This window comes from Rhinolophus sinicus, chromosome 1, assembly GCF_057876585.1.
Source record: "Rhinolophus sinicus isolate RSI-liver-muscle chromosome 1, RSI-T2T, whole genome shotgun sequence".
Taxonomy (NCBI): domain Eukaryota; kingdom Metazoa; phylum Chordata; class Mammalia; order Chiroptera; family Rhinolophidae; genus Rhinolophus; species Rhinolophus sinicus.
Window position 1 is genome coordinate 25,845,173 of NC_142501.1, and position 27,844 is coordinate 25,873,016.

The window sequence follows — 27,844 nt, forward strand, 5'->3', positions numbered from 1 at the left end:
TCGGGACGTGGGCAGGAGTGTGCGTGGGCGCTGGGGGGCCAGGTTCTGGGTGACCCATAGGCCCTCCCCCATCGGCCCCCCACCCGCACTCCTACGTGCACCTCCGCCCGCGGCTCCTGACTCATCGGGGGCTCCGGGTCACATGCGCCCGCTCGGCCCTATAGGCGCCGCCCCCCGCCCGCCGCCCGCCGCCGGGGAGCTGCAGCCGCCGCCACTGCCACTCCCGCTCTCTGCGCCGCTGCCGCCGCCGCCTCTGCCACCGACACGGACAGCCCGAGGTGAAGCCCCGACCCGGTCCCTGCTCTCCTCCGGCCGGTCCCCTGGCCATGGCGCTCCGCTGGCTCCCCTGGCCCGCGGGCATCCCTCCCCGGGCCGCTGCGCACCTGCTCAGTCACCCGCCCCTCTCCGGCATCCTCCTTCCCCGCCTTCCCGAACAGCTCCTCTCGGTTTTTGGCTGTCGCCCCCTCTTCATTTGGGCGCCAGTCCTCTATGCACCTGTTTCTCTCTAGCCGTGCGCCCTCCTCCACCCTGGCCTGCCGCTCTCCCCATGCCCTTCTCCGACTCGGGTTCTGTCGACGTTAAGTTTGGGGTCTCCCCGGGCTGTGCATTTTTATCCAGACACGTCCCCTTGGCTTTCCATCTGGGGAAATGTCTTCTCTCACCCTTCCGCAGCATCCCTGGACTTCCTCCGGACTCCCCTTTCTCCCACTCCGCCCCCACGTAGCCCCTCTCGGCTGCCCTGAGGTTGGAAGGGGAGGAGGGGAGAATTTGTCTAGGGGCAGCGGGAGGATCTGCTCAGCCCCGCCGCCCCCCTCTCCCGTCTCTCCTCCACCTCCCTCCCAGTTGCTATCCCCGGAGACTGAGGGCCTTTCCCAGGACCCTCCCCGCAGACTTCTTTGCTGTACATCTCTCGGGAAGAGTGGGCTATACGTGTGGGAGCGAGATTGAGACCTTGGCGTGGAGGCTTGGGGTAGGGGGCCCCAACTACCCAGAACACCCATCTTCTTCTTGGCTCCAAGAAGAAAGGCAAGACTGGCAGCCATTCCTCTCTGAGGAGGTCTGGGGGAACCCCACTAGCCGGCTGCCGAAGCTGCCTCGGGGCGAGGGAACCACTGCCGGGCCCCTCCCCTCCTCACTGCGGTGTCCTCCCATCTTTTCGTTGGATCTTACCCCGCCCCTCACTGCAGTGACCTCCCCTTCCTCACTGCATTGACCTTCTCCTCTCCCCAAGTGGGGGGGTCCCTTTTGTAGGCTGCTCCTCCCCGCTCCCCCCCACTGCAGTAACCTCTTTCCCATCCTTCCTAGCCTCTGGCCCCTCCCACTGATCTCAGGCTCCACCCCTCTAAGCCTCTTACCTTCCTCCTTCCTTCGCTTCTACCCAAGGAGATCCCAGCCATCATGTCGATAGAGAAGATCTGGGCCCGGGAGATCCTGGACTCCCGTGGGAACCCCACGGTGGAGGTGGATCTCTACACTGCCAAAGGTACTGGGCGGGCCTGGGCCTTCCCATAGCCGCTGTGCTGGGTTTGCCCTGGCCTGTGATGGCAGGCTTCCTTGGTTCCAGCTGGGATGGGGTGGTGGGCCAGGCTCTCACAGGCCTGGATTGTGGGGGTTGGATCCTGTTGTCAAGGGTAGCCAGGATAGGCAGGTCTCCGTGTTTTAGTTTAGTGTATGACACATGTCCTGCCTCTGAATGTTTGTGTGTGCACTGGTGTATGTGTATGTGAATGCATAGCTTCATTTCTCTGGGTTCCTATTGGTGCATATAGGACCTCAGCTGGGCAGATAAGGAGGCCATTGTTTGTGCATCTGCCCCCGTGTGTCTGTGTGTGTGTGTGTGTGTGTGTGTGTGTGTGTGTGTGTGTATTAAAGAGCAGTGTGTATGTGTGTGTCCTAGGGAGCAGTGCATGTGTGTGTATTAAAGAGTGTGTGTGTATGTGTACTAGGGAGCAGTGTGTGTGTGTGTATGTGTGTGTGTGTGCGTGTGGGTATTAGGGAGCAGTGTGTGTGTGTGTGTGTGTGTGTACTAGGGGGCAGTGTGGGGAGAGGGCTGCATGTGGCAGGCAGGAGTTTAGAGCTGGAAGGCTGAAGGGATCCCTGCTCCCTGTAGTGCCCTTCTTTCTGCCTCCTCACTCCCTGTTCCTCTCCCAGGTCTTTTCCGGGCTGCGGTGCCCAGTGGAGCCTCCACTGGAATCTATGAGGCCCTGGAGCTAAGGGATGGGGACAAACACCGTTACTTAGGCAAAGGTGAGGCCTTCTCTCTTTTCCAAGCTCTCCCACCCCTCAGCTTTATACTCCTACCTCACACCAGTCACCAAGCCTCTTCCTGTCTTCCTGCATGCCTTCCTTTCCTTTTCCCTTCTGGCCCCTCCTGGCCTGACCAAGTCTAGCCTCTCTGCCTCTCCCCAGGTGTCCTGAAGGCAGTGGACCACATCAACACCACCATTGCACCAGCCCTCATCAGCTCAGTGAGGCCTGCTCTTTGCTGGGGGTGGCAGGACCAGGGTCCTGGAAGGAATCCTGGGTTAGGGGAGAAGGAAGAGGGGGGGAAAGGCCCACCCCTTGGGAATCATGGTTACCAAGGGAAGGGTGGGGAGATGACGTCTTATAGCCACAGCTCCTCTGGGGGTTAGGTCCCCTGATCCAGACAGGCCGCTGTCACAGGAACCTGTTTGGACCCTCCTGGCTGGATGTGAGCCTGTGTGTGAAGGGGGGGGCCCTGTGCCTTAGGGCCCAGCCTCCATCCTGGCCCTGCGTGATGGTGGCTGTGCCCGCAGGGTCTCTCTGTAGTGGAGCAGGAGAAGCTAGACAACCTGATGTTGGAGTTGGATGGGACTGAGAACAAATGTAAGCAGGGACCGGGAGAAAGTGGGGAGGCTGAGGGTGGACATGTGGAGCACAAAGAGAACTGAAGGGGCCAGCGCTGTGGGGGCTTCCTAAGGAAGGACTGTCAGAGGACTAGCCCTTTTACCAGACTCTCTTCAAAGCCAGAGCAGGAAGAGATGAGTTTCACTGCAGTGGGTGGGTGGGTGGGGGGAGTGACATTAGAGGAAGAAGCTTTTTGCAGCATAAAGAGGAGGGAATTGGCGCGAGATAGTCTGGTCTCCGGATGTTTAGAAATAAGCGCAGTTTTCTGCCTTTTCTAGTCACCTCCTTCCCACCTCTACCTCCACTATTATTTCAGGAGAGAATGGATGAGATGTTGCGGGAGAGGAGAGGGAAAGGGGGTCTCCTTGACTGGTTCCTTTGGGGAGTATAGGTGGAGGCAAAGGCTTGAAGGGGAAGGGGACATTTGTGCTCAGTGCCTTCCTCTATGATCTTCCAGCCAAGTTTGGGGCCAATGCCATCCTGGGTGTGTCCCTGGCCGTGTGTAAGGCAGGGGCAGCCGAGCGGGAATTGCCCTTATATCGACACATTGCTCAGCTGGCAGGGAACTCAGACCTCATCCTGCCTGTGCCGGTGAGCACTGAGCCATGCCTGTGCCTCTCCCAGGGGTGGGGGCACGGGGAGCATGAAACCTTGTGAAGACTGATGGGAGGAAAGGGGATTGGGGCAGCTAAAGAAAGGGATGGGGACATAAGACTTGGAGTCTGGGAAGCTGGGGGGGAGTTTGGGATTTTGGGTGAACACTCCCAAGGGCAGGAAGGAAAGTGCTCAGTTACTTTTCTGTCCTGTGGCTCCAAGGCCTTCAATGTGATCAATGGTGGCTCTCATGCTGGGAACAAGCTGGCCATGCAAGAGTTTATGATCCTCCCAGTGGGCGCTGAGAGCTTTCGGGATGCCATGCGACTTGGGGCGGAGGTCTACCACACGCTCAAGGGGGTCATCAAGGACAAATATGGCAAGGATGCCACCAATGTGGGAGATGAAGGCGGCTTTGCCCCCAATATCCTGGAGAACAGTGAAGGTGAGGTCAGGAGCCCCACTCCCACCGCTAAGTGTCACTCCATCCTGGGCCATCAGGAAGGGTCATACACTTCACCAAGTCCTGAGGAGTATGGGTGGACGGTCCTTGACTCCTGCTAGCTCCAGGAGGTGCCAGTCCTCGGAGTGGGTTCCAGAGGGCCTGCCAAGTTCACATGCAGGCTTAGGAAGACAGTCCTTACCTGCACAGCCAGATCTGTTAGGAACTAGAAGTTCTCACTGGAGCCCCTGGGACTGCTGGGAAGAGGTCTGGGTCACCTATGGGATCCATCCCAGCCTTTAACTCTGTAGGATTTTCGGTTTGATGAGATACACTAAACTCCAGGGAATCTATTTGAATCTATCCCATTCCCACCCCAGCTTCTTAGGCCTCGAGGATTCCTAACTTTTCTCTGCCCTGGGAGAAACTGTATAGTAAATAGAAATAGTACCAGTAGTAGCTAAGAGTTAAGGTTTTGAGGCCAAACTGCCTGCATTTGAAGCTTGACTTGAAGAGTTACTAGCTGGTGATCTTCCTTACTTAATTTCTCCATGCTTCATCTTATCTGTAAAATGGGAATACTAATAACAGTGTCTGCCTCATAGCATCCTTGTGAGAATTAAATGAAATCATGTATGTGAAGTGCTTTGGTGACATAGTTACTCCTCAATAAATGACAACTATTAAAAAAAAAAAACTATTAAAAATAATAAAAATAAAAAACCACTATTATTAACAGAATTCCATTCCTCTGCCTTCGTGGAAGATGACCTTCTCTCCCCAGACCCGGGAATAACCCTAACAAGAACCTTAGCTACACTCCTCCCCAGCAAGTCGTCCACCTCTGCTCTGAGTTTCTTCCTTTCCCTTATTCCTCCTTGCCCACCCTTCCTGCTAACAATCTCACTGTGTTTCATCCCCAGCCTTGGAGCTGGTGAAGGAAGCCATTGACAAGGCTGGCTACACGGAAAAGATTGTCATTGGCATGGATGTCGCTGCCTCGGAGTTTTATCGTCATGGCAAATATGACTTGGATTTCAAGTCTCCCGCTGATCCCTCCCGATATATCACTGGGGACCAGCTGGGGTCCCTCTACCAGGACTTTGTCAGGGACTATCCTGGTGAGAGCAGGGCAGGGGGTGGGGGGGAATGAGAGAAAGAGAGATGGCAAGGGGCAGGTAGGGATGTGTTGGGGCAACTCTGGACCTTATGGGGTGCTCAGGTGCCAGGTGGAGATGTCCTAAGAAGAACCTGAGAACCAGGGATGGGGTGAAGAAGCCTCCTGCAGGCCTGAGCTTTGTGTGTAGTGTAAATGTGCAAGTACCTGTGATGAATTTATTCCATCTGCTTTGGATCCTGATTAAAGGTCACGGGCTCTGAAGCTACTAGGATCCTGGAGAAGGCTTTGGAAGAAACCAGGAATGGGGAGAGGGTGACCAGACCTAGTAGGGAACCAGCAAATTTCAGTATTTTAGATGGATAGCATCGTGGATGCTGAATGGAGCTGGAAGTGATATATGAACAGAACAGAAGACTGATGAGGAACTGAATTACCTTCCCTAAGTCTACCTAGGGCTTTTACCCCTGGATGGAGGCAGTGGACTTCCATTTTCCTGAGACAGTGAAGAAAAATAGAGCATTTTGATTAGTAATGAGGAAGGGCTTCCTGGTAGTGAAAATAGGAAAATACAAAGATAGGTTGTGAGAAAGGTTCCGGACTCTTGTTTTTTGGGAAGGTTTTATGAAAGAATCAAGGTAAGAATCAGTTAGGGCAGGCTTATTTTGGCAGGGAGCAAGGATGAGCTGGTTCTGTTAGCCAGGGGATCTAGGCATTTCAGGGAACCAAAGGGGGTTGTCCCTACCTGATGCAGAGCCCCAGGGAGGGTCAACAGCGCCCTCACCACTCTCCCTGCAGTGGTCTCCATTGAGGACCCCTTTGACCAGGATGATTGGGCTGCCTGGTCGAAGTTCACGGCCAATGTAGGGATCCAGATTGTGGGTGATGACCTGACAGTGACCAACCCAAAGCGTATTGAGCGGGCAGTGGAGGAAAAGGCCTGCAACTGTCTGCTGCTCAAGGTCAACCAGATCGGATCGGTCACTGAAGCCATCCAAGCGTGAGTGCCTCCTGGTTCTCTCCTGCCCAGTCCATTTCTCACGACCCCTCTTGCAAAGGCTCTAAGCCTGATCTTGCCCACAAATGCTGAAGAGAGCAGGGAACAGGGAGTCACCTTCATAGCTCTCTGTTCTGCTCCCTCCATCCCTGATTCTCTACTCCCCTCCCAGGCAGCTTCCCTCCAGATGTTTCTTAACATAGACCAACGTTGGGGCTGGGAAGAGAGTAGCCAATGTGAGGGGCTGGGGGTCAGTGCTGGTGTATGGATACAGGTGCAAGCTGGCCCAGGAGAATGGCTGGGGGGTCATGGTGAGTCATCGCTCAGGAGAGACTGAGGACACGTTCATCGCAGACCTGGTGGTGGGGCTGTGCACAGGCCAGGTGAGTGCAAGGGAGATCTTTGTGGAATTGGTGGGTTCTAGCTCAGGTGGGTCTCTCCTTCCAGGTGTTTGAGGGTGTCAGGGAAATTTTCAGGGAGTATAAGTTTCCTTTCAAGGAATGAAGGGGCAACCACTAAGCTGCTTATCTTTCGGGATGTTTCAGATCAAGACTGGTGCCCCGTGCCGTTCTGAGCGTCTGGCTAAGTATAACCAGCTCATGAGGTGAGGGAACCTGGGGAATGGGAGCCCAGGGCTCAGAGAGTTAAAAGCTCTGTGTGCCCACCCTTCCATCTCCAGTGCCCAGGGCCTGGAGAACAGTAGATAACCCAGAAAAGATTTGGTTTTTAAAATGGGTTCACTGATGGATGGATCACATGGGTCACGTGGGAGAGCCAGGGAATGCAGGCTTGGGTCAGGACACAAGAACAGGTGGAGTGAGGGCTTTGGAGCCTGAGGGCCTCCTGGAGAAAAACGGGATCCTCCTACTCCTCTGATGTTTCCTTTCTGGCCCATCTCAGAATTGAAGAAGAGCTGGGGGATGAAGCTCGCTTCGCTGGACACAATTTCCGCAATCCCAGTGTGCTGTGATCCCTCTACTTGCTTGGAGGAGACTTGGACCTCCTGTCCCATCCTCCTGGAGGCCCTTCCTGTCCTGATCTGTGATATTTCACCCCAGACATCCTGGCTGACCTGCTGCACTGCTCCTGGGCTTGTCCCGCCCCTGCTGTCTCTGCTCTCCCTCTCTGGGTTCTACACTCTCCACTTCTTCCTTCCTATTCTTTCTCCTCAAAGACTGGCCCATGGGACTGAGGATTATAAAGGGGTCCATGGAAGAATGATCAGGGCCTGTGATGGGAGCATCAGGCTTGGTGTTGAGGTGTTTAGAGAAGGGCCATGTGTCACTTGTGCTGGTTCCATGTGTTTTCTGTGTTGCATATCAGCCAGGCACTGCATGGTGCTGAGGTAGAGGGGCATGCTGACTGTGTGGTCATGCCTGGCCTATTTATTTTATTTATTTGGAATTCATCCTGTTATTAATTAATAATTTCCCCATAATTCCAGGGCCAAAAACTGGCTTGGCTGGAGGGGACTATGTGTCTGTATTTCATGTGGCTGTAGATTCCGAGATGGCGTGGGGTGGGAGGTTTTGCTGGTATGCAAAGGGTAACAGAAAAAGGGCCTTGCCAGCCATTCCTTTGTGTGTACCAACCCTTCACTGAAGCCTGGCTCCCCCCAGAAGTGGGGCTGTGCACCTGGGGGCTCTTCCCTGAGAACTCTCCCCAGCCCTAGCTTCCCTGTTCTTCCTCCAGCTGCGCCAGAGCAACATCTCCTCCCCCTTGCCATGTTCCACAGCTGCCACCACCTCTGTGGAGTTGAAATGAGCACCACCATTAAAATCACAGTGCATTATTGTGTCTGAGAAGTCTTGTAGTCCATATGCGGGGAGAAAAGATGGAGCACCGAGAAGGAAGTTGGTGAAACTGGCTAGCAGAGTTGGGGAGGGCACAAATGGAGGAAGACAAATAGAACAAATATGGGCAAGGTGATGACATTGCCTACCCTAGCCTGCCCAGGTGGGGTCCATGTTGCCCCTGCTTTTTCAGCCGCCAGCCTGGCCCCACGACCCACCCAGGTGAATTAGGGATTTTAACCTGGGGTCCAAGAATTCCTAAAATTATCCAAAATTTTGTGTGTACGTGCATTTTTGGGAAAAGGAGTCCAAAGTTTTCAGATTCCTAAAGGGCCTTGACTAAAGAAGGGATAAAGCTGTGGGCTGGAGTAGCTCCCATACTGGGCCTCATTCAAACAAAATCCTGGCTGCTGCTGGGATGGGACAGAATTGCATGGCCATTACCCCCTGCAAAATGGGGAACAGGGGACATAAGAATGGTACTGGGGGGTGTAGAGGAGGGCCTGAGGAAACAGTCCTCCAGTAAACTGGAGATTGAGGACCTGAAGTGCTCAACAGGACCCATGGGTGGATCAGCCGGTGAGCACCGTGCCAAAGTGTGGCTGGAGATCCACTACAACTCTTCAGCTCCTGTGGATCCCCAGCATTGAGATGGGAACCCAGGAACCACCAGAGGGGGAGGAAACCCCTCAGTGCTTTGGATTCAAGGGCACAGCCCACCTGTAGGGACTGTGGGGAGCTGTGGCCACTAGAGGGAGTCAGGTTCTGTAGGACATCATACTGCAGCCTGGCTAAGGGGTGGGTGGGAGGAATTTCAAGGTTGTTCCCTCTGTGGGCCTCCCACTCTGTTTCTACTCTGAGTTCTGGTCCTGGGCTCCCTCTGCCATCCTGCCCGGCTCCAGGACTAGAAGAGTTCTGCATGGGCAGCACCCATGTCTCTGCTCTTTTCCTTCCTGTGTTGCTGACACCTCAGTCATTTTCAGTTCAAAGAGCTTCTTACCCCCTCTCCTCTGTGCCTCTTCATTTCAGTACAGGCATCTCATCTTTCCCTTCTCTCCTGTGTCTCCTGGCGCCCTTTCTGTTTCCCTTGGGCACACTGTATTTTCTTCTGTGTTTCTTGGTTTTCTCTGGGGTCCATTATATCCATCTTCAGTAACTCCTGGACTGACCAGGCTGATTCTGGTTGGAACCACATTTCCTAACCTCTGCCCTTTCCCGCCTCCTTGCTAAGTCACCTTCTCTGACAACCATGCCTTCCCCCTTCTCACTCCCCCCCCCCCCCCCCAGGTACTGGATGGATTGGGTTACAGCGAGCTCTGCCTGGGCTTCCAGGCCCCTCTCTCTACTTTCCCTTTGTGCCGTTGCCTGGAGACCAATGGGTTGTGGGGGGCTGGGGCCAGAAAGGGAGCTGGGGTGAGGTATGGTGTGTGTGTGTGTGTGTGTGTGTGTGTGTGTGTGTGTGTGTGTGTTTGATGCTCCCTGAGCTGAATTGTGAGCCCGGCCCTAAGGTAGGAGAGGAATTGGAGGGGGTAGGCCCTGGCTTCTCTTCTCTCTCTCCCCATCTTCTGTTCCTCCCTATGCCTAAATTTTTCTTTTAGGCTTAGATATGTGACCATCCTAACTCATCCCCTTAGTGGTTAAAAAAAATGAGGGAGAAGAATTCAGCCTGGAAGGGAGTTGGGAAGGGCCTGGGCCAGGGCCCAGTGGGAGACTGAACTGAAAAGTGTAGAAAGAGAGGAAATGCAATAGGGAGGGGAGGAGGGGGAAGGAGGAGTCTTGGAACAGTTAAGGGTTGGGAGGAAGGGGACTGAGGGAGGAGGGGGCGGATAGGGAGCTTGCCTGTTCTGAAGGCCCTGAAGGATAAGGAAGGTGGGCATGGGTGGTAAAGTGCCAACCAATTCTCGGACTAGAGTGGTGATTCCTTCCCAGGTTAAGGAAGTCTTCTTGTTCATGGTCCCCAGTGCTTTAGAATCCATTTAGAGCTTTTGGGTATTCCTAGAACTTGGCTGAGCCTGGCCCAAGGAAATAATGAGCCAAAATCTACCGAGCTGCTACAGAGCTAATCTTTCCCAGAATGCTGGTGGGATCTTGCTATTGAGGGCCCACTTTTGGCCTCTAGGTGGCCTGGCCCCACATATACCCTACCCCTACCTCAAATCTGGAGAGCTTTTGAGGGCTCCCAATCCAGACTCCAGCTCCAGCTCTTCCTATTTCCCAGCCTGCCTCTTTCCCATTCTCTGGCCTTCCCAATCTCGGCTGCCAAAAATCACCCAGTGTCTTGGTGTCCTTTGTCCTGGGAGATGTTGCTGCTTGGTGTGGGGCCAGGGAGCCAGCCCAGAAGAAGACACTGGTGGTGGACTGGTGGGGGTGCTGGCTTCAAGGTCGAAGACTGGGAATGGCTGGAAGACTGGCAGAGACAGAGGCTGCCACTGGCAGTGGGGGAGAAGGAAGAGCCTGGGTCTGTGGTGGGGATAGTCTCCACATTAGAATGATTGGGATTGGGGAACCTGAGTACCTAGGGATTTGGCTCCGCATTGAGCCTAATCCCCACCCAACCCCTTGCCTGGGAGCCCAAAGTACCATCAGTGATGACTTCAAACAGATTTGAGAAGGAAAATGGAGACACCACCAGAGAGGGGGCCTGAGGATGGTGTCCCACGCCTATAATCCCTTACCTAGGGGGTTTGCCCTCCCCCATTTCTATTATTCTCTTCTGCTTTGCCTTCCACTCTGTCTTCCAAATCACTGACCTTCCCCTTCCATATTGCCACCAAAGGCCTTGTTTGTCTTACATTTCCTTCCAATTTTCTTAACCCCCCCACTCCATTCTATCTATTTGTCTTGCCAACTAAAATCATCCTCCTCTGCTCTCTTGGAATCCCCCCACCCCCAGAACAGCCATCTCTGTCTTCCACCCTCCTTTCCTACCCAGAATCCCAGCCCCCCTATAAAATGCATCTGACCCCACCTCTATCATCCCTTTTTGAGGTTCCTCCTGCTTTCCAGTCTCTCTCTCAGCTGACATCTCTGGACCTGTCTCTCTCCAGTTTACCTTCATCACTCCCAAATTCTTGTATTTCCTATTATTTTCCCAGCACCAGTCACCCCCACACTCTCTTCCAGAAATCCCATCCTATATATGTCTCCATTTTTTTCAATTTCTTCCCCTCCTATGATCCCAAACTTCCATCCTGTTTTTCTCATAATTGTCTCCCCAAACTATCCCCCTACATGTCTGCCACAGACCCTGTCACCTCAAGCTTCTTTCATCTCTCCTTGTCACACCTCATTGCCCCTAAAGCCCCCATGTAGAGCCATCTTTCCAATCTCACCCCATTACCCCAATCTCTGCCACATACCCACAAACTCCCACCTCACCTCTGCTACAGACCCTTTTGCCCCCTAACTTCTCCTGCCTCCCCCGTATCTGCCCTTAAAACCCACAGCCCCTCCTACCTAGCCCTCTCCCGCTCCAGGCCAGCGGGCTCCCCACATTCCGCCTCCGCGAACCCCTCCCCGCGCTCCGGGCCCCCTCGGACTTGGTGTCGGCCAACTCGCACAGCGCCTCCCGCTCTCCGATCCCCCTCTCTCCCCCCTCGCAGCTTGCCTGGCGCTCCCTCCCTCGCGTCTCCCTCCAGGCCCCTCTCTCCTCGTTCCTCCGCGCTCCCTCCTTCTCCCTCTTCCTCCCTTCTCCCATCCCCCTCTCCCAGGCTCCCTCCCTTCGCCGGCCGCTTTCCTGTGCGAGTCGCCGGACGCGCCGCCCAGCCCTCCGCAGCCCCGCGTCGGGCCGGGGCCTGGGGCCGGGACCCATTACTGGGGGACCACTGGCCTCGGGGAGGGGCTAGCAGGGGGCCAGGGAGACGACCGCCCGGGAAGGGGCGGGGGCCGCGGGCGGAGGCCGCTTAAGGGGCCGGGAATCGCTCGAGTGCGGGCCGCGCGGGGCCGGCGAGGGCAGCGGGCGGGAGACGGCGAGGCAGAGGCGAGCGGAGGGCCGGCGGAGCCGCGGGGGCGAGTGGAGCGGCGCCGGCGGGCGGCGCGGCCCGTGCATTCCGGGCGGCCGGGGGGAGGTGGCGGGCCTTGGGAGGGGCTGAGCGAGAGCCGGGATCGGGATTTGCTCCGGGGCCGGCGGGCGATCGGGACCAGGTGGGGGAGGAAGGGGGATGGGGGCTGCCCTCCGAGGGGGTCGAGGCCGCCGCCGCCGCCGTCGCGGCGGCGACTGAAGCCGGGAAGAGGAGAGGGGGGCGGGGAGCGGCCGCCGCCGCCCCCCGGAGGCGCCGGAGCCCGGAATCGCGCTCGGAGCCAGCCAGCGGTCCGGAGCTACTAGCAGGTAAGATCTGCCGCCGCCCGGGCTTCGGGCTTCCCGGGGTTCGGGCCCGCGGCTCCCCACCCCCACCTCCTCTCTGTTCCCCCTCCCGCCGCCGCCGCCTCCATTTGTTATTTTCTCGATCCGGTCCCCCCACTGCAGGCACTGTCTGGCCTGAGGCTGGGGGCTCGGGGTGGGGCCGGACCCCAAGGAGGAATGGGGGCCCGGGCACCCAGAGGATCGGGCAGGTGGGGGTAGGTGGGAGGGTGTCAGGAGGAGGGCTGATGGGTCAAGAGGGTAGCTAGGACCCTGGGACCAAAGAGGAACACCAAGAGGGAGGATTGGCAGAGGGAAAACGGGGGATGCCCGCGAGAGAGCTTCGGGGCGAAAGCAAAAAGGAATGGAGAGATGGCAACGAGGTGGGGTATGAGGGCTCCAGGAAAAGCCCCAAAGGCCCAGAACCTGGGTTTCAGAGCCCAGGGTTGGGAGTGCTAGGTATGGAGGAAAGTGGGAAATGGGGAAGGGGTGTGGTAGATGGGAAGAGAGGGCTTGCAGCTGATGAGGGAAGAGAATGGAACCTGGGGAAACAGGCTGGGAAAGGGCCAAGGAGAGGTCCACCTTTGAGAAGACCCCAAGGTGTTCCCGGGTTGAAGTGGGAAGGGAATGCCTTTGTGACTCAGTTTTCCTTCCTCTACTCCAGGTCACCTCTGGTCTCTTTTTCCCCAATTTCAGACATAGTTACTTCTTGGAGAAGAAGGAGTACACTGGGGCCCAGTAGTGTGGGTTCTCCTAAAACTAATGAGGAGGGAGGAACACTGAAGGGAGAGTTAAGGAGAAAGGGTTTCTGGGAGGGTGGAAACAGAGAGAATTGGGTAATCTTATAGGCACTCCAGACAAGTTGTCACCTCCACCTTCAAATCCGCAGAGCACCCATTGACCCTCTAGCTGTGGTTTCCTGGGGGTGGGGGTGTCTTCATTGCTGTTTTGAGCTCAAAAGATTTCCATTTGTACATGGGCTTATTTCTATTGGGGTAGGTATTTTGAAGCTCTCTTTCTTCCCTGAGGGTACTGCAAGGAGGGTAGGAGTTGCTTTGGCAACTGGAGGGGGAATGGCTGGCAGATGGACCCCTGGGATAGACTCTTGAGGGGCAGGTTCTGCCATTTCGTTACCATGGCAGTGATCCAGTGGGATGTCCAATCGGTGGAGGTTCAGAATCTTGATGGGACCTCAGCCTTTGGCTATGTCCTTGGGACTCTTGTCTGGGTTCTGGAGGATGTTTCTGGTGCTGCTGGCGGATAGGTTTCCTAGGGGGTCCACCCCTTCCCATCTAACAGTCTGTTGGACAGATAGATATGTTACTTGCCCGTCATCATGTTTCCCCAAGTTCCTTCCCCAGGCATGGTGGGATCATGGAAATGCTCTATTCAAGTTATACCATGTTTTGGTAGTTCGTTCTGACTCTATCACCCTTATTATTAAGGGACTTTTTATTAAGGGACACCCTTTTATTAAGGGACAGTAGTCTTTTTGCTTCTTTGCACTGATATTCTTCCATTTTCTTAAACTTGAGTCTCCTTTCCCCAGTCAACCTTTTCTTCTTTCACCAGAGTGACCCCTTCCCTCAGCTAACCTTTGACCTATATCCCTGACCTTGTAGAATGGCTGGGTTTTCCAAGCCCATCCCAGGTGAAGGAGGCCCAGGGGAGAGAGCTGTGAAACAGCTTGGAGCAGTGGAAATGCTCTGGAGATCTGGGTCTAGGCCTGGCTGTACCTCTAACTGTGACCTTGGGCAAGTCACTTCTGTTTCTTTGAGCCTCAGCTTCACTGTAAGATGAAGGGGTTATAGATGATTTCTGAGGCCCCTCTGACAGTCCTGGATTCCCTGGAGGTTTAGGCCAGTGCATTGTTATCTGCTGGTCTGGGCTGCACTGTTATCTAGGAATCTCTTTGGACTGGTTTGTTATTCTGGCAGGTCCGGAATGATGAGGAAGGATGGGCCAATGATCCTGAAATTCACCCTTCAAGCCCTTCCCAGAAAAGCCTTGTGCCTCTGTTGTATTCCCTCTGACATCCTTCTCATATTTCTCCCTTAATTTCTTTTCCTGTTCTTACTTAGAGACACTTTTCCTATTTCTTACTTTTCCACTTCCCCAATCTGGTCTTACCATTTTCCTTTTGCAGTAAGGCAATGAAGGTAAATGTGCTTAGTGTGTTGCCAGACACATAGTAGGTGCTCTACAAATGTTAGTTACAGTGACTGGCTACTAGGGCAAGATGTAGTGTAGCTCAGCTTGCTAGTGCTAAAACATGTCCCTGGTTCAGACACATAAATACAACCCTAACATCTTTGCTCCCCCTGCCCCTCCTTACCACAGGATTACCTACCATGACTGCTTTATCTCCTTCAAAGCTACTCATTGCTTATTTTATCAGATTTCAGCTGATTAAAAAAGTTGGGTGGGGGAGGAGCACACTAGGATTGCTCAGGTGCATTCCTGCATTTCTCTGATCTTTTGGATCCCCTAGCTCTAAGTGACTTGGTGAGCAGGTTCTGTGATGGGGAGGAGAGATGAGCAGCCTCCCTTGGAGGGGCTGGCAAAGACACACCAGTCACAAATCGTCCTCGTTGTGCTTTTGTTAAAGTTGTTTCCCCTTTTGTTATTTGGATTTTGTTCTTTGGGTTTTTTGAGTTGACAGTATTTTAAAATCACTCTACACAACAACTCAAAAATGTGGTGATAGTTGTAGTTGAAGAAAAGTGGCTGGTTTACTGGGCAGAGGATCAGTTGTAAGTTCGGAAGACCTGGGGCTCTGTCCCAGCTTTTGTGACTGTAAGTAAATTCTTATTAAGTTTTCTGGAAAGGTTAGGCTCACCCCTCATTGCCTGCCTCAGTAGGGTTCAGTAAGCGTGAGTGAGAAGATACTACTTTGTATTTCTTAGGGAAAATATGCTCTAAAATGTGGAAATGCCATTCTCCTAGCCAGGCCTCCTAACTCAGAACAGGCGGTAAGCTTACTCTGTTCCCACCACGGTCAGAAGCTCTTCGTCCAAGACCTACAGAAGTTAGTGGATTTAAAGGTCAAGAACAAGAACTGAACACCCATATACACATGACATCAGTGGGGCATATAAAAAGGAAGAAAACAGTAACAAGAACATGTTTGCTCTCAAAAAATCATATGGTCAATAGTATGGAAAGACATGATGCTTAGCAAGAAATACAAACAAGTGCAAATGAAAATAGTTGGTATAGATATATAGATAGGCTGAGGAGCTGTGTGTCCCCGTCTAAGCCAAGTGGGAGGATAGGCTCACAAATTTATAAATTTGTATTGTGTGCTCACTGATAGTCACGGATTTCATTGGTAAAATGAAAGTCCTGCCTTTTCCTTTAGCCTTTGGGAACCCAAGGGGTCTTTATGAGGCTTTCAAAAGCGAAGCTCCGCACTTTGGGGATACCTAGATTTGGTCTTGGGATTGGTAGGATTGTGTGCTTTGCATTGTAGAATGGGACATTCTTCTTCCACCTACTCTGATGGGAAAAAAGATTCTTTTCATATCTCTGAGACTGAGCTAGGCCTTCTGAGGATTCTCTAACTTCTGACGAGAGTATAGCATAGCAAAGTATAGAAGAAAGAACATGGACTTTGAAGTCAGGGAAATTACTTCATGACTTCATGGGCTTGATTCTGGTGCTGTCACTGGTTCGTATATTCATCACATGAAGTTGGCAAATCACAATCTTTGAGCCTCAGTTTCCTTACCTATATAATGGGAGTAATAAGAACACCTACTTTTCAGGGTTGGTTGTAAATATTAAATTGTGTATATGTAAGGGCTTGACAAAAAGAAGGTACTGAATAAATAAGTTAATATTTCAGCTGTATTTCTTTATGCTCTTTTGTGAGGCTCTCTGGAATTTGTGTGTGTACAGATATTTCCTAGGGATCATGAAGGGTAAAATAGTGCTATCTCCTGAACTGGGGCTCATAGATACTTCTGAGTTAAATGCCTTCCCCAGAAATAAAAGAGGTGACATTGTGAGCAGAGTCTCCTTCACTGGTAGATAGCTGGGTAGCCTGGGGGGAAGCCAGCGATGTCTTATGGGGCCTGTACCTCTTGGCCCAAAGGCCTAGGGCTGGGCCACTTGCTCAGCCCCTTGACAAGCACAGTAGTAACCTCCTCAGACTCTATTCCCCAATTTGGAGATACTGATGGTCTTTTTCTAACAGGCTTCCCTGAAAACAGATCCTGCAAGTTCCCGCTGCCTACATTGCAACCTTGGAGATCCTGCTTCCTGCTTCCCAGGCCACAGACGTGGGGAACTTGGGGTGAAGCAGAGAAGTTTCTGTATTCAGCTGCCCAGGCAGAGGAGAATGGGGTCTCCACAGCCTGAAGAATGAAGACACGACAGAATAAAGACTCAGTGAGTAACAGCTTAAATGAGAGACATGAAAGATGAGGGGCAGGGAAGCTAGGAGGAAAGGCCTAGAGAGAACGAATAGAAATCAGACACATCATAAAGTTAGGTACAATGTAAAAAAAAGAAAAACTATATTATCTGTTCCCTTTCTTTCCCCTCAGATGTCGATGAGGAGTGGACGGAAGAAAGAGGCCCCTGGGCCCCGGGAAGAACTGAGATCAAGGGGCAGGGCCTCCCCTGGAGGGGTCAGCACGTCCAGCAGTGATGGCAAAGCCGAGAAGTCTAGGCAGACAGCCAAGGTATTCTATCCTGAGATCCTCCCACAGGATGCCCAGGCACTGGGGCTGAGGATGTATGTGTGTGTACTGTGGGGGTAACTTCCTGTCTGGCAGAGGGTAATGGTGGAGGCTTGGAAGGTATAAGATAGGAATTCTCTTTCTCTCTAACAGAAGGCCCGAGTAGAGGAAGCCTCCACCCCAAAGGTCAGCAAGCAGGGCCGGAGTGAGGAGATCTCAGAGAGTGAAAGTGAGGAGACCAATGCACCAAAAAAGACCAAAACTGAGGTGAGAGACCAGTGCAGCCATCCTGACCCTTCTTCTGACCATTCTTTCCGCCACATTTCCTTACATTCAGGATTCCTACTTTAATCTTGCCTGGGATATGAGAGAAAAGTCACATCCTAGTGCTTATTAAAGGAGCCCTGTCTATAATATGTCAGACAGATCTTTAGGGCTTTGGCCAGACCACTAGATGACCAGGCAGGGGGACTGGAAGAGTGTGGGGGATCTCTAGCCTTTCCTTTTGTAGGTCTTGATTTTCAGGAAGGGGCTGGGGAGGAGGTTAAGGGTGAGAAGTCTTAGTAGAAGGAACAGATAAATCATAAGGAAAATGCAGAAGTGGCCTTTTTAAGAATGAAGGGTTTCTGGGATGTTAAAGGGGTAAAGGAGTTGAGAGGAGGGTGGATATGAGCTGGTGGAAGACAGTGATTTGGGTTCATCTGGGAATGAGGAGAAGGTGCTTGAAACGGACACTTGAGGAAGGAATAGGGTTTTACAAGGAGGGAAATAAGACTAGCTGCCAGGGAGTAGTTGAGAATGTAGGGAGAGTGGGGGAATCCCCAGATGGCAGGGGAATGGGCTTCAGCAAGCGTATTCATCACATCGTGACACAATAGTGTGCTATGAGGGGAAATGATTTTGTGCAAGGGAGGCCCCAAATCTAGGGGAAGCAAGAAAGGTAAGGAAAAGGGGAAAACAGCCCTCCCTTTTCTGTAGCAGGAGCTCCCTCGGCCACAGTCCCCCTCAGATCTGGACAGCTTAGATGGGCGGAGCCTCAATGATGATGGCAGCAGTGACCCAAGGGATATAGACCAGGACAACCGAAGCACGTCCCCCAGCATCTACAGCCCTGGAAGTGTGGAGAATGACTCCGACTCATCTTCTGGCCTGTCCCAGGGCCCAGCCCGCCCTTACCACCCACCTCCACTCTTTCCCCCATCCCCTCCACCGCCAGACAGCAACCCCCGACAGCCAGAGCCTGGCTTTGAACCCCATCCTTCTGTGACACCCACTGGATATCATGCTCCCATGGAGCCCCCCACATCTCGGATGTTCCAGGCTCCTCCTGGGGCCCCTCCCCCTCATTCACAGCTCTACCCTGGGGGTGCTGGTGGAGTTTTATCTGGACCTGCAATGGGTCCCAAGGGGGGAGGGCCTTCCTCTTCAGTAGGGGCCCCTAGTGGGGGTAAGCAGCACCCCCCACCCACCACCCCCATTTCAATATCAAGCTCTGGGGCTGGTGGTGCTCCCCCAACAAAGCCACCTAACACTCCAGTGGGTGGTGGAAACCTACCCTCTGCTCCTCCACCAGCCACCTTCCCCCATGTGACACCAAATCTGCCTCCCCCACCTGCTCTGAGACCCCTTAACAATGCATCAGCCTCTCCTCCTGGCCTGGGGGCCCAGCCACTACCTGGGCATCTGCCCTCTCCCCATGCCATGGGGCAGGGTATGGGTGGACTTCCTCCTGGCCCAGAGAAGGGCCCCACTCTTGCTCCCTCGCCCCACCCACTGCCCCCTGCTTCCTCTTCTGCCCCAGCTCCCCCAATGAGGTATCCTTATTCATCCTCTAGTGGTAGCTCTGCAGTAGCCTCCTCTTCCAGTTCTTCTTCGTCTTCATCTGCTTCCCAGTACCCAGCTTCCCAGGCATTGCCCAGTTATCCCCACTCCTTCCCTCCCCCAACAAGCCTCTCTGTCTCCAATCAGCCACCCAAGTATACTCAGCCTTCTCTCCCATCCCAGGCTGTGTGGAGCCAGGGTCCCCCCCCACCTCCTCCCTATGGCCGCCTCTTAGCCAACAGCAATCCCCATCCAGGCCCCTTCCCTCCTTCTACTGGAGGCCAATCCACTGCCCACCCACCAGCCCCAACACATCACCATCACCACCAGCAACAACAGCAGCAACAGCAGCAGCAGCAGCAGCAGCAGCAGCAGCAGCAGCAGCAGCAACATCATGGGAGCTCTGGGCCCCCTCCACCTGGAGCTTATCCCCATCCCCTGGAGAGCAGTTCCCATCATGCACACCCTTATGCCATGTCTCCTTCCCTGGGGTCTCTGAGGTCCTACCCACCAGGGCCAGCACACCTGCCCCCACCACACAGCCAGGTGTCCTACAGTCAAGCAGGCCCCAATGGTCCCCCAGCCTCTTCCTCTTCTTCCAACTCCTCTTCTTCTCAAGGGTCCTACCCATGCTCACACCCCTCTCCTTCCCAGGGCCCCCAAGGGGCGCCCTACCCCTTCCCACCGGTGCCTCCGGTTACCACCTCTTCGGCTACACTTTCCACAGTCATTGCCACAGTGGCTTCCTCGCCAGCAGGCTACAAAACAGCCTCCCCACCTGGGCCCCCACCGTATGGGAAGAGAGCCCCGTCCCCAGGGTCCTACAAGACAGCCACCCCACCCGGATACAAGCCAGGGTCGCCATCCTCCTTCCGAACGGGGACCCCACCAGGCTACCGAGGCGCCTCGCCACCCGCAGGCCCAGGGACCTTCAAGCCAGGCTCGCCCACCGTGGGGCCTGGGCCGCTGCCGCCTGCGGGGCCCTCAGGCCTGTCATCCCTGCCAGCACCGCCTGCGGCCCCCACTTCGGGGCCGCCCCTGAGTGCCACGCAGATAAAACAGGAGCCGGCAGAGGAGTATGAAACCCCCGAGAGCCCAGTGCCCCCGGCCCGCAGCCCCTCGCCCCCTCCCAAGGTGGTAGACGTGCCCAGCCACGCCAGTCAGTCAGCCAGGTGAGTGGGGCAGGGGCGGACCTGAGATGGGGAACAATGACCGGATGATGAAAAGAGGGAGTAGGCTCGGGTGGGGCTTGTGTTCGTGCGATACTTTTTAAAGTACTGCAGACCCTCGCCTAGTCCTCTAAGCCTGCGGAGGCTGGCTTTGGGCCGGAGTCACCGCGGGGCCGTATGGGCAGCTCGCAGGGGCTGAGCGCGCACTGCTTCCGTACCCGGAAGGTTCAACAAACACCTGGACCGCGGTTTTAACTCGTGCGCGCGCAGCGATCTGTACTTCGTGCCGCTGGAGGGTTCCAAGCTGGCCAAGAAGCGGGCCGACCTGGTGGAGAAAGTGCGGCGCGAGGCGGAGCAGCGCGCGCGCGAAGAAAAGGAGCGGGAGCGCGAGCGGGAACGCGAGAAGGAGCGCGAGCGCGAGAAGGAGCGCGAGCTGGAACGGAGCGTGGTAAGTACGTCACCATGTGCGCCGCCGGTCTTCTGATCCTCTGCGCCGCGCAGGGAGGCTCGAGGGACGGGGAGTTGTTGCACCACCTATCGGAGAGGAGGAAGCACTGCAGCCCAGGAAATGGAGACCAAAGGACACCCTTGCATGCCTGGGTTGGGGGAAGGCCTGCTCAGGTCAGACTACCTGTGGATTGCAGGGAGAACCACTAATCAGGAGAAGGGGGTTAGGGAGTTTCTGGTAGGCTGAGTTCCAATAAGATGTGACATTTTGCCACTCAGCTTCTGAGACAAATGAGCAGCTCGAGACCGGTTGGTCACCTCTTTCCAGAACTGCCCTTCTGACTCCACTTTTCTTCCTGTACCTCACAGAAATTGGCACAGGAGGGCCGTGCTCCAGTGGAGTGCCCATCTCTCGGCCCAGTGCCCCATCGCCCTCCGTTTGAACCAGGCAGTGCTGTGGCTACAGTACCCCCCTACCTGGGTCCCGACACTCCAGCCTTGCGCACTCTGAGTGAATATGCCCGGCCCCACGTCATGTCTCCTGGCAATCGCAACCATCCGTTTTACGTGCCCCTGGGGGCAGTGGACCCAGGGCTCCTGGGTTACAATGTCCCGGCCCTGTACAGCAGTGATCCAGCAGCCCGGGAGAGAGAGCGGGAAGCCCGTGAACGAGACCTCCGTGACCGCCTCAAGCCTGGCTTCGAGGTGAAGCCCAGTGAGCTGGAACCCCTACACGGGGTTCCTGGGCCAGGCCTGGATCCCTTCCCCCGACATGGTGGCCTGGCTCTGCAGCCTGGCCCACCTGGCCTGCATCCTTTCCCTTTTCATCCGAGCCTGGGGCCCCTGGAGAGAGAACGTCTGGCGCTGGCCGCTGGGCCAGCCCTGCGGCCTGACATGTCCTACGCGGAGCGTCTGGCAGCTGAGAGGCAGCACGCAGAAAGGGTGGCAGCCCTGGGCAATGACCCACTGGCCCGGCTGCAGATGCTCAATGTGACCCCCCATCACCACCAGCACTCCCACATCCACTCTCACCTGCACCTCCACCAGCAGGATGCCATCCATGCAGGTGAGATGACTACTTCCTTCCTTGACCCCTTGAGGCCACCTTGTCCCCCAGTAAGGGATTGGGCTCTCCTCAAGCCAGGACTTCTCTAGTCTGGCATGAGCCTCTCTCCTGAGTGCTGCCCTGATCTTTGCCTCCCTGTCATCCCCCAGCCTGTCTCCTAATGCCCTAGCCTTGCCACAGAGACTATTCTCCATATCCCCACCTGTCCAGAGGAGCATTCACTTGGTCTGCAGCCCCTTGCCCCCTCTCAAGGTGGTAGATGAGCTCAAGCTGTAAACCTTTGAAAGAGCACCATCTTTCTAGCCTTACAGCCCCTTTCTGGCAGCCCGGCACATACCTGTTTTCTTGCTCTTTTGGATTCAACTCCGCTGTAGCTTCTTGCCATCTTCTCTTCTCCCAGCTGGAGGTTCTTTCTTGTTCCTCCCCATCTCTAGATCCTGTGTCTTTTCAGAAACAGCCTTGTAGCTTTGGTTGTGGGCATCGTAGGTGATAACGAGCTTTACTTACTATCCCTTCACTATATTTCTTATTGCCCAATCTAGCCTTATAGCCATATTCATTCCAGTCTCCTTTGTGCGTTCTCTGTCTTAGTGTCTGATCTCTTCCTATTTCATTTCCTAAACTTTCTATCCTCTTCCATTTCTAAGCAATCCATTTTTCTCTTTCCTTTTCCTCAGACCCCTCTGACAACTATAATCTGGCCTCCGCCATCCATATGTCCCTGCTCCAGTAGGTTCTTATGTTGTCCATCCCCAGCCCCTAGTTCTTCCATGTGCCTCCTCATTCCACTCTGTTTGATTTTCCATCTCTATTCCCAGGCTTGGATCCCTTAACCCACATGCATGGTTTTCCCCAAACTTGCCTTCTGGTGACACCTTCCTCTTCTCTACCCTCCAGCCTCTGCCTCGGTGCACCCTCTCATTGACCCCCTGGCCTCAGGGTCTCACCTTACCCGGATTCCCTACCCAGCTGGGACCCTCCCCAACCCCCTTCTTCCTCACCCTCTGCACGAGAACGAAGTTCTTCGTCACCAGCTCTTTGGTAAGGATGGAGGTTGGGGGTGGGGGAGGTCTAATGAGAGAAGGGCAGAAAAGAGGAATTTGTGTGGTGGGATTGGCCTAGTTGGGTTTGGGTTGGGGTGAAATGCTGCCCAAAGGATCTGGGAATGGGAGTAGAAGGGCTGAAGCCCTGCCCAAGAGAGGCACAGGTTTTAATGTCAGGCTGAGGTTTGAATCCTAACACCACCGCTAGCAGCTTGCAAGATTAGCTGTTACCAAACGATTTTAGTCTCAGTTTCCTTTGTATGTAAAGTGACTATCTCCTCGCCCAGAGTAGGTATTCAGTACCCTGTCAGTCATATGCTCCCTGCCCTTCCTGCCCATAGCTGCTCCTTACCGGGACCTGCCAGCTTCCCTCTCTGCCCCGATGTCAGCAGCTCACCAGCTGCAGGCCATGCACGCGCAGTCCGCTGAGCTGCAGCGCTTGGCACTGGAGCAGCAGCAGTGGCTGCACGCCCATCACCCATTGCACAGTGTGCCGCTACCTGCCCAGGAGGACTACTACAGGTATTACCAGGCTCCCCTAGGCTAGGAGTGAGGGGATGTGAGCTCTGCTAGGCTGGGATGGGGTATGGGCATGGTACAGCTGGGCGCTTGGCTCCTGGGGGGGGGGGGAGCCCCTCCTCCACTATCCTCTGTGAGAGGGGCTAGGTTAAGCTTGACCTCAGTCTCTCATTTCTGTTCTGCACTCCATCTCCCCCCAGTCACCTGAAGAAGGAAAGTGACAAGCCGCTGTAGAACCTGCAATCAAAAGAGCACCTATGGCCCCTGCATCTGGACCTTGTAGGCCTCCTTCCCAGCCTGCTACCCAGAACAAGGAGGGGTGCTGCTCAGTTGCAGGGCCTTGGCAGCTGGGCAAAGAGAGGAAAGAAGGGACAGATGGAAGGCCAAGGCTCCTGTGGTGTGTGGAGGTGGAGAGGTGGCAGGGGTGGGGGCAGAAAGCGCACAGAATCTTGGACCAGGTCCCTTTTCCTTGTCCCCCTGCTTTCTTCCTCACCCATGCCCAACTCCCATGGCCACTGCCCCTCCCCCACCCCGTTGGTGTGATTATTTCATCTGTTAGATGTGGCTGTTTTTGCGTAGCATTGTGTGCCGCCCCAGCCCCTCCCCAGTCCCCGTGTGCGCGCCCCTTCTGCGATGTATGCCCCTTGCCCCTGCCCCACATTAATAATTTATATATATAAATATCTATATGATGCTCTTTAAAAAACATCCCAAACAAAACCAACCAAACAAAAACATCCTCATGATTCCCCAAGAAGATGGCTGTGACTGGTTATTTGCGGGCTATGGGGGCGGAGTCTGCGCGGGGCCTTGAGAGAAACCAGCAGGATGGGCCTTCTGAAGGAACTGGGTGGAGGGACCCTGGAGTGTTGGAGAGGGTACCATTGGAGCTAGTCCCCTCCTTCCAAGGCTGGGAAGTCAGGATGCTGGAGGTCTGGGACAGGCACGCCTCTGACAAGGTCAGGTCTAGGAAACTACTCAGACTTTTGAGGCGTTTCTTTCCACTGGTCCCACAGCTAGGAGCCTCCAGCCCTGAATCCTTTCCGTAGAATAGTTTGAGACACGGTTATGAAGCGGAGGTGGAGGGACCGTCTTGGTTTCAACAGATTAAAGCGATTAGAACCCAGGAGTCTTACCTACCCTAATGGTTTGAAGAGATAGGTGACAATTTCAAATGCCTAGAAGAGAAATTAGGAGGCATTACGCTGCAGCACACACCATTATACAAAGCCCTTTTGGGAAAGCGAAGAGTGCCTTCAGCTCCAAGCTTTTGCTGTGAATCACTGTCTCCGTCCTTAAAAACAACGGTGTGACTGGCTTCTCTCAGCCAATGAGCATCGATCTCATTTGCATAAACTCGTATCAAACGTTCACAAACTAGAAATGAACGATATAAGTTCCTTAGAATACTGTTTTTTCTTGTGAAAGTTAGAGTGTGCCTCGTTGTTACATCTAGGGGAATTAGAAACAAAGCAACAACAACAAAAAAACACTGAGCTCACCCTCACTAATAGTGGAGTTCATGGCTATTCCATATTCTCTCCAGGTTACTCTCTGCAGTGCTTACAGCTCTTTTTGAATTTGTCTAGTAGGTCTTCCGGTATCCACCGGAAGGCCCCCCCTTCTACAGTATGTTTTTAACAATAGAGTGTAAATGACGTGCGGGCGATTTCATTTTTATTTACTTGAGCGGTGTAGGCTTTGAGCGTCGCAGAATTCTGAGATCTTGCAGTGCCAGGTTTAGGGTTGCGTCGAAAAGCTTCCGGTTACGGCTGTTTCCCTACCCCCATCGGTCTAGAGAGCTGTTTTGTGGAGGTTCCCCTTGTTGAGTGTGTTCTTGGTTTTGCTGCACGTGCAACTTTTGTTGCCCTATGGCGTCCGCCTCGGCCCAACCTGCGGCCCTGAGCGCCGAACAAGCCAAGGGTGAGAAGCTTCCCAGTCACTGGGTGGGCTGCCTGCTGGAGGAGGGTGTGGGCGGAAGATCCGGAGCGCGAGATACGCTGGCATCGCCGGGAAACGGGGCGGGGGGCAAACATGTTTCTCTCTTTTCTAAGAGGGGTTCCCCTAGAGCAAGGTATTCGGGCCGTGTTTATCGGATTACTGCGACTTCAGTCCACTAATTCCCTGCCCTCTTCTCTGCACTGGGACCGCCGGCCATGCTCTGATGCCTAACCCGGGACGTCTCACCCTGGGTTGCATCTGCCGCACAGTGGTCCTGGCCGAGGTGATCCAGGCGTTCTCAGCTCCGGAGAACGCCGTGCGCATGGACGAGGCTCGGGACAACGCGTGCAACGACATGGGCAAGATGCTGCAGTTCGTGCTGCCCGTGGCCACGCAGATTCAGCAGGAGGTTATAAAAGCCTATGGCTTCAGCTGCGACGGGGAAGGTGGGTCGGACGAGGGTCGAGGAGAGAGGGTGCCGAATCCTTTGAGTCCCTGAGCCGTCGTCCCCCTTCCCGCCACACGGCGGCAGCCACAATCTAACAGTATTGGCACTTAGAGCCCAGGGTCTACTTTGAACTTGTGCCAGGTGAAATCCTAAGTGCATTTTGCAGTTACCATTAATTATACTATTGTTTCATTTTATGATGAGGAAATTAAGTCCCCGAGGTCACAGCACAGCTGGACCTGAACCCTGTTCTGATAGCTTTTAGTGAGACGTCTGCAATGCATGGCAGTACGCTTCTGCAGCCCCTCTGAGGTGTTTCAGCTAACCTCTGTTTGAGGGCTGGCATTTAGTTTCCTTGATGAGATCATGGTGTTCCCCAGGGGTGTTGACTGATTCAGGTCAGTTGGCCCATGGCCCTCCTGTGTCCTGGTTATAGATGTGGGATCTCATGGGTGCTCATACTTTGGGTTCCTGTGACTAAATTGCTAAAATGGTTCACCTGATAGTGAGAAGCACACAGCTTTAGGATATTTCCATTTACTGCATTCCAGTTAGTTGTGCCCAGTGTAGACCAGGAAGTGGTTGATCCGAACCCCACAGGGCAGAAGCCTGCATGTCTTGTTTTGCAGACAGCTACCTAGCCAGAAGGGGAGCAGCCAGTGACTCCTGCGCAAGCTGTCCCCTCCTGCTGTCTTGGGCACCCCAACCCCCTAGGGGTGTGGGTTGACCTCCACTCCTCCTTATAGGTGTCCTTAAGTTTGCCCGCTTGGTCAAGTCTTACGAAGCCCAGGATCCTGAGATTGCCAGCCTGTCCGGCAAGCTGAAAGCACTGTTCCTGCCTCCCATGACACTGCCACCCCATGGACCTGCTTCTGGTGGCAGTGTGGCTGCCTCCTGAGGGTTGGCCTCCCCGTGACAATGCCCAGGAAAGGAAGACCTTGGAGTCCCAGAGGATAATAAACATGCCTGTGATTTAGTCTCAGCGTCAGTCTTTTGTGATTCTGACAACACCTCCATCTGACCCCAGATTCCCTCTGCCATTCCAGCTGCATATCCCCTGGTCCAAATCCTTCCTGTGGTCCTGCTGGGCCCAGCCCTACTCCAAGGCAGGGTGGGAGGGTGGGCAGCCCTTCAGCACCCTAGGTGGGTGATCCTGCACAGGTGGCACTTTTACTGAGGAGTGGGGCTTCCTGGGCTTTTCCTGAGGCCCCTGGGTGGCTGTGGACTGAGAGGCTTCCCCATTGGTTGGTGTTCACTTGGCCAGGGTTACTTCCTGGTCTTTGCCTCACCCGCCTTCCTGCACCCTGCTAGCCTGAGCTCCAGGTGGAGCTCCAGGTGGAGCTCCAGGTGGCTCCGCCCCTTTCAAGGGAAGGAGGCCCTGGACGGACAGGCGGGCCCTGCACTCCCTCCCAATGGAGGAGTAGGGCTGGAGAGAGAAGCAGGCTGCTGTGGGCGGTCTGAGGCCAGCCCCGCCCCACCTGTCCTTTTTCCTGGGATCGTTAATCCAGAGGCTTGTCCCTGCTGTTCCATTGACCTGGCAGGCAACACTGTGGAAAAAGTGGCTGAGTTCCGAGCATTCTTCCTCACCTGGTTTGGGCCACTGCACAGCTGTGCTTCTGGCTCAGCCCCGCCTCTTGTGGCCCTCTCCGCCTGTGACTCCCCCATCTCTCTGGGGAGATGCTGTCCCGTGGGTAAGTCCCCTGCTCCACCTGGGTGCTATAGTCTCTTGTTAGTTTGGGAGGAGGGGCATGTCTCATGCTCACTCCTGACAGGTGTGTGACCATGACTGCAATCTGTTGCTGCCCCCTGCTCTGGGTTTGCTTCCTGTCCCTACCCTTAAATTTTGAGGAACTCCAGTCTCATGCATGCTCCTTGTAGGGGGCTCCCTCCTTCTCTAGCATTTTCCCTCTGACAGATGTGTATTTATTCTCACCATTGCATTTCTCCACCCTCTGGTTCTCTGGTTCTGCTGTCTGCTTAGGACCTGTCCCCCTGGGTAGCCCACATCACCTGAAACATGTCGTGTCTGAAAGGCAAACCTGAGAAAGCTTGCCTTCATTCCACCTTCTTTCAGTTTTCCTTCACTCCCCCCCACCCCGCATCATTCATACAACAGATACATGGTGAGCATCTCTTCTGTGCTAGGTACTTTTAAAGATGCCGGCAATACTATATTGGACAGGGAGGACATGGTCCCTGCTCTCATAGAGCATTGTTCAGTGGGAGGTGACAGACTATACAAAAATCCCAATAAGTAGGATAATTTCAGATTCTCAGAAGTGTTAACGCAGAAAATGAAACAGCTTCATGTGCTAGCAAGTGACTAGGGGTGCCAATGTCATCACTAGCATGGAGGGCTTTCCTGAGGAGTGGACGAGTGAGCTGAGACCTGGATGGTGAAGAAGAGCCAGGCTAGTGCCCCTAGGCAGAGACAATGGTGAGTGCAGAGGCGCTGCTGTGGGAACAACCACCCAAGGACTGTGCCTGAAGCAGGGTGAACTGGTGGAGAGGGAGACAGGGCCAGACAGGACTTGTTGGACTTTGGATCTTATAGT

The 27,844-nt window shown here is 54.5% G+C and overlaps 3 protein-coding genes and 1 non-coding gene across 7 annotated transcripts; all 4 read left to right on the forward strand.

Annotated features, from left to right (window-relative positions):
- Positions 1 to 139: 139 nt before the first annotated feature.
- ENO2 (enolase 2) lies at positions 140 to 7,810 on the forward strand. Of its 3 annotated transcripts, none has more exons than XM_019754348.3 (13): positions 149 to 278; positions 844 to 1,026; positions 1,384 to 1,483; positions 2,152 to 2,247; positions 2,410 to 2,468; positions 2,778 to 2,847; positions 3,326 to 3,459; positions 3,685 to 3,907; positions 4,828 to 5,025; positions 5,820 to 6,021; positions 6,293 to 6,401; positions 6,564 to 6,622; positions 6,919 to 7,810. In XM_019754348.3, exons 3-13 carry the CDS (start codon positions 1,399 to 1,401, stop codon positions 6,986 to 6,988), a joined length of 1,305 nt encoding a protein of 434 aa, XP_019609907.1. In that variant the 5' UTR covers positions 149 to 278; positions 844 to 1,026; positions 1,384 to 1,398; the 3' UTR covers positions 6,989 to 7,810. The 3 variants fall into 3 exon arrangements, with proteins under 3 accessions (XP_088653753.1, XP_019609907.1, XP_019609906.1); XM_019754347.3 differs by having other exon boundaries at positions 844 to 970; XM_088797627.1 differs by lacking the exon at positions 844 to 1,026 and having other exon boundaries at positions 140 to 278.
- A 2,978-nt stretch (positions 7,811 to 10,788) lies between these two features.
- ATN1 (atrophin 1) lies at positions 10,789 to 23,657 on the forward strand. 2 transcript variants are annotated; one of them, XM_074326114.2, is made up of 10 exons: positions 10,789 to 12,138; positions 16,349 to 16,542; positions 16,701 to 16,838; positions 16,989 to 17,102; positions 17,817 to 19,828; positions 20,051 to 20,273; positions 20,642 to 21,338; positions 22,236 to 22,379; positions 22,723 to 22,903; positions 23,101 to 23,657. In XM_074326114.2, exons 2-10 carry the CDS (start codon positions 16,516 to 16,518, stop codon positions 23,132 to 23,134), a joined length of 3,570 nt encoding a protein of 1,189 aa, XP_074182215.2. In that variant the 5' UTR covers positions 10,789 to 12,138; positions 16,349 to 16,515; the 3' UTR covers positions 23,135 to 23,657. The 2 variants fall into 2 exon arrangements, with proteins under 2 accessions (XP_074182215.2, XP_074182214.2); XM_074326113.2 differs by having other exon boundaries at positions 10,790 to 12,138; positions 17,814 to 19,828.
- Positions 23,658 to 24,457: 800 nt separating this feature from the next.
- Positions 24,458 to 24,520, forward strand: LOC141570263 (U7 small nuclear RNA). The gene has a single exon (XR_012494268.1). It is a non-coding gene; the product is annotated as a U7 small nuclear RNA (small nuclear RNA).
- Positions 24,477 to 26,265, forward strand: C1H12orf57 (chromosome 1 C12orf57 homolog). Its single transcript, XM_019754340.3, has 3 exons — positions 24,477 to 24,823; positions 25,111 to 25,287; positions 26,036 to 26,265. Exons 1-3 carry the CDS (start codon positions 24,772 to 24,774, stop codon positions 26,185 to 26,187), a joined length of 381 nt encoding a protein of 126 aa, XP_019609899.1. The 5' UTR covers positions 24,477 to 24,771; the 3' UTR covers positions 26,188 to 26,265.
- Positions 26,266 to 27,844: the final 1,579 nt, after the last annotated feature.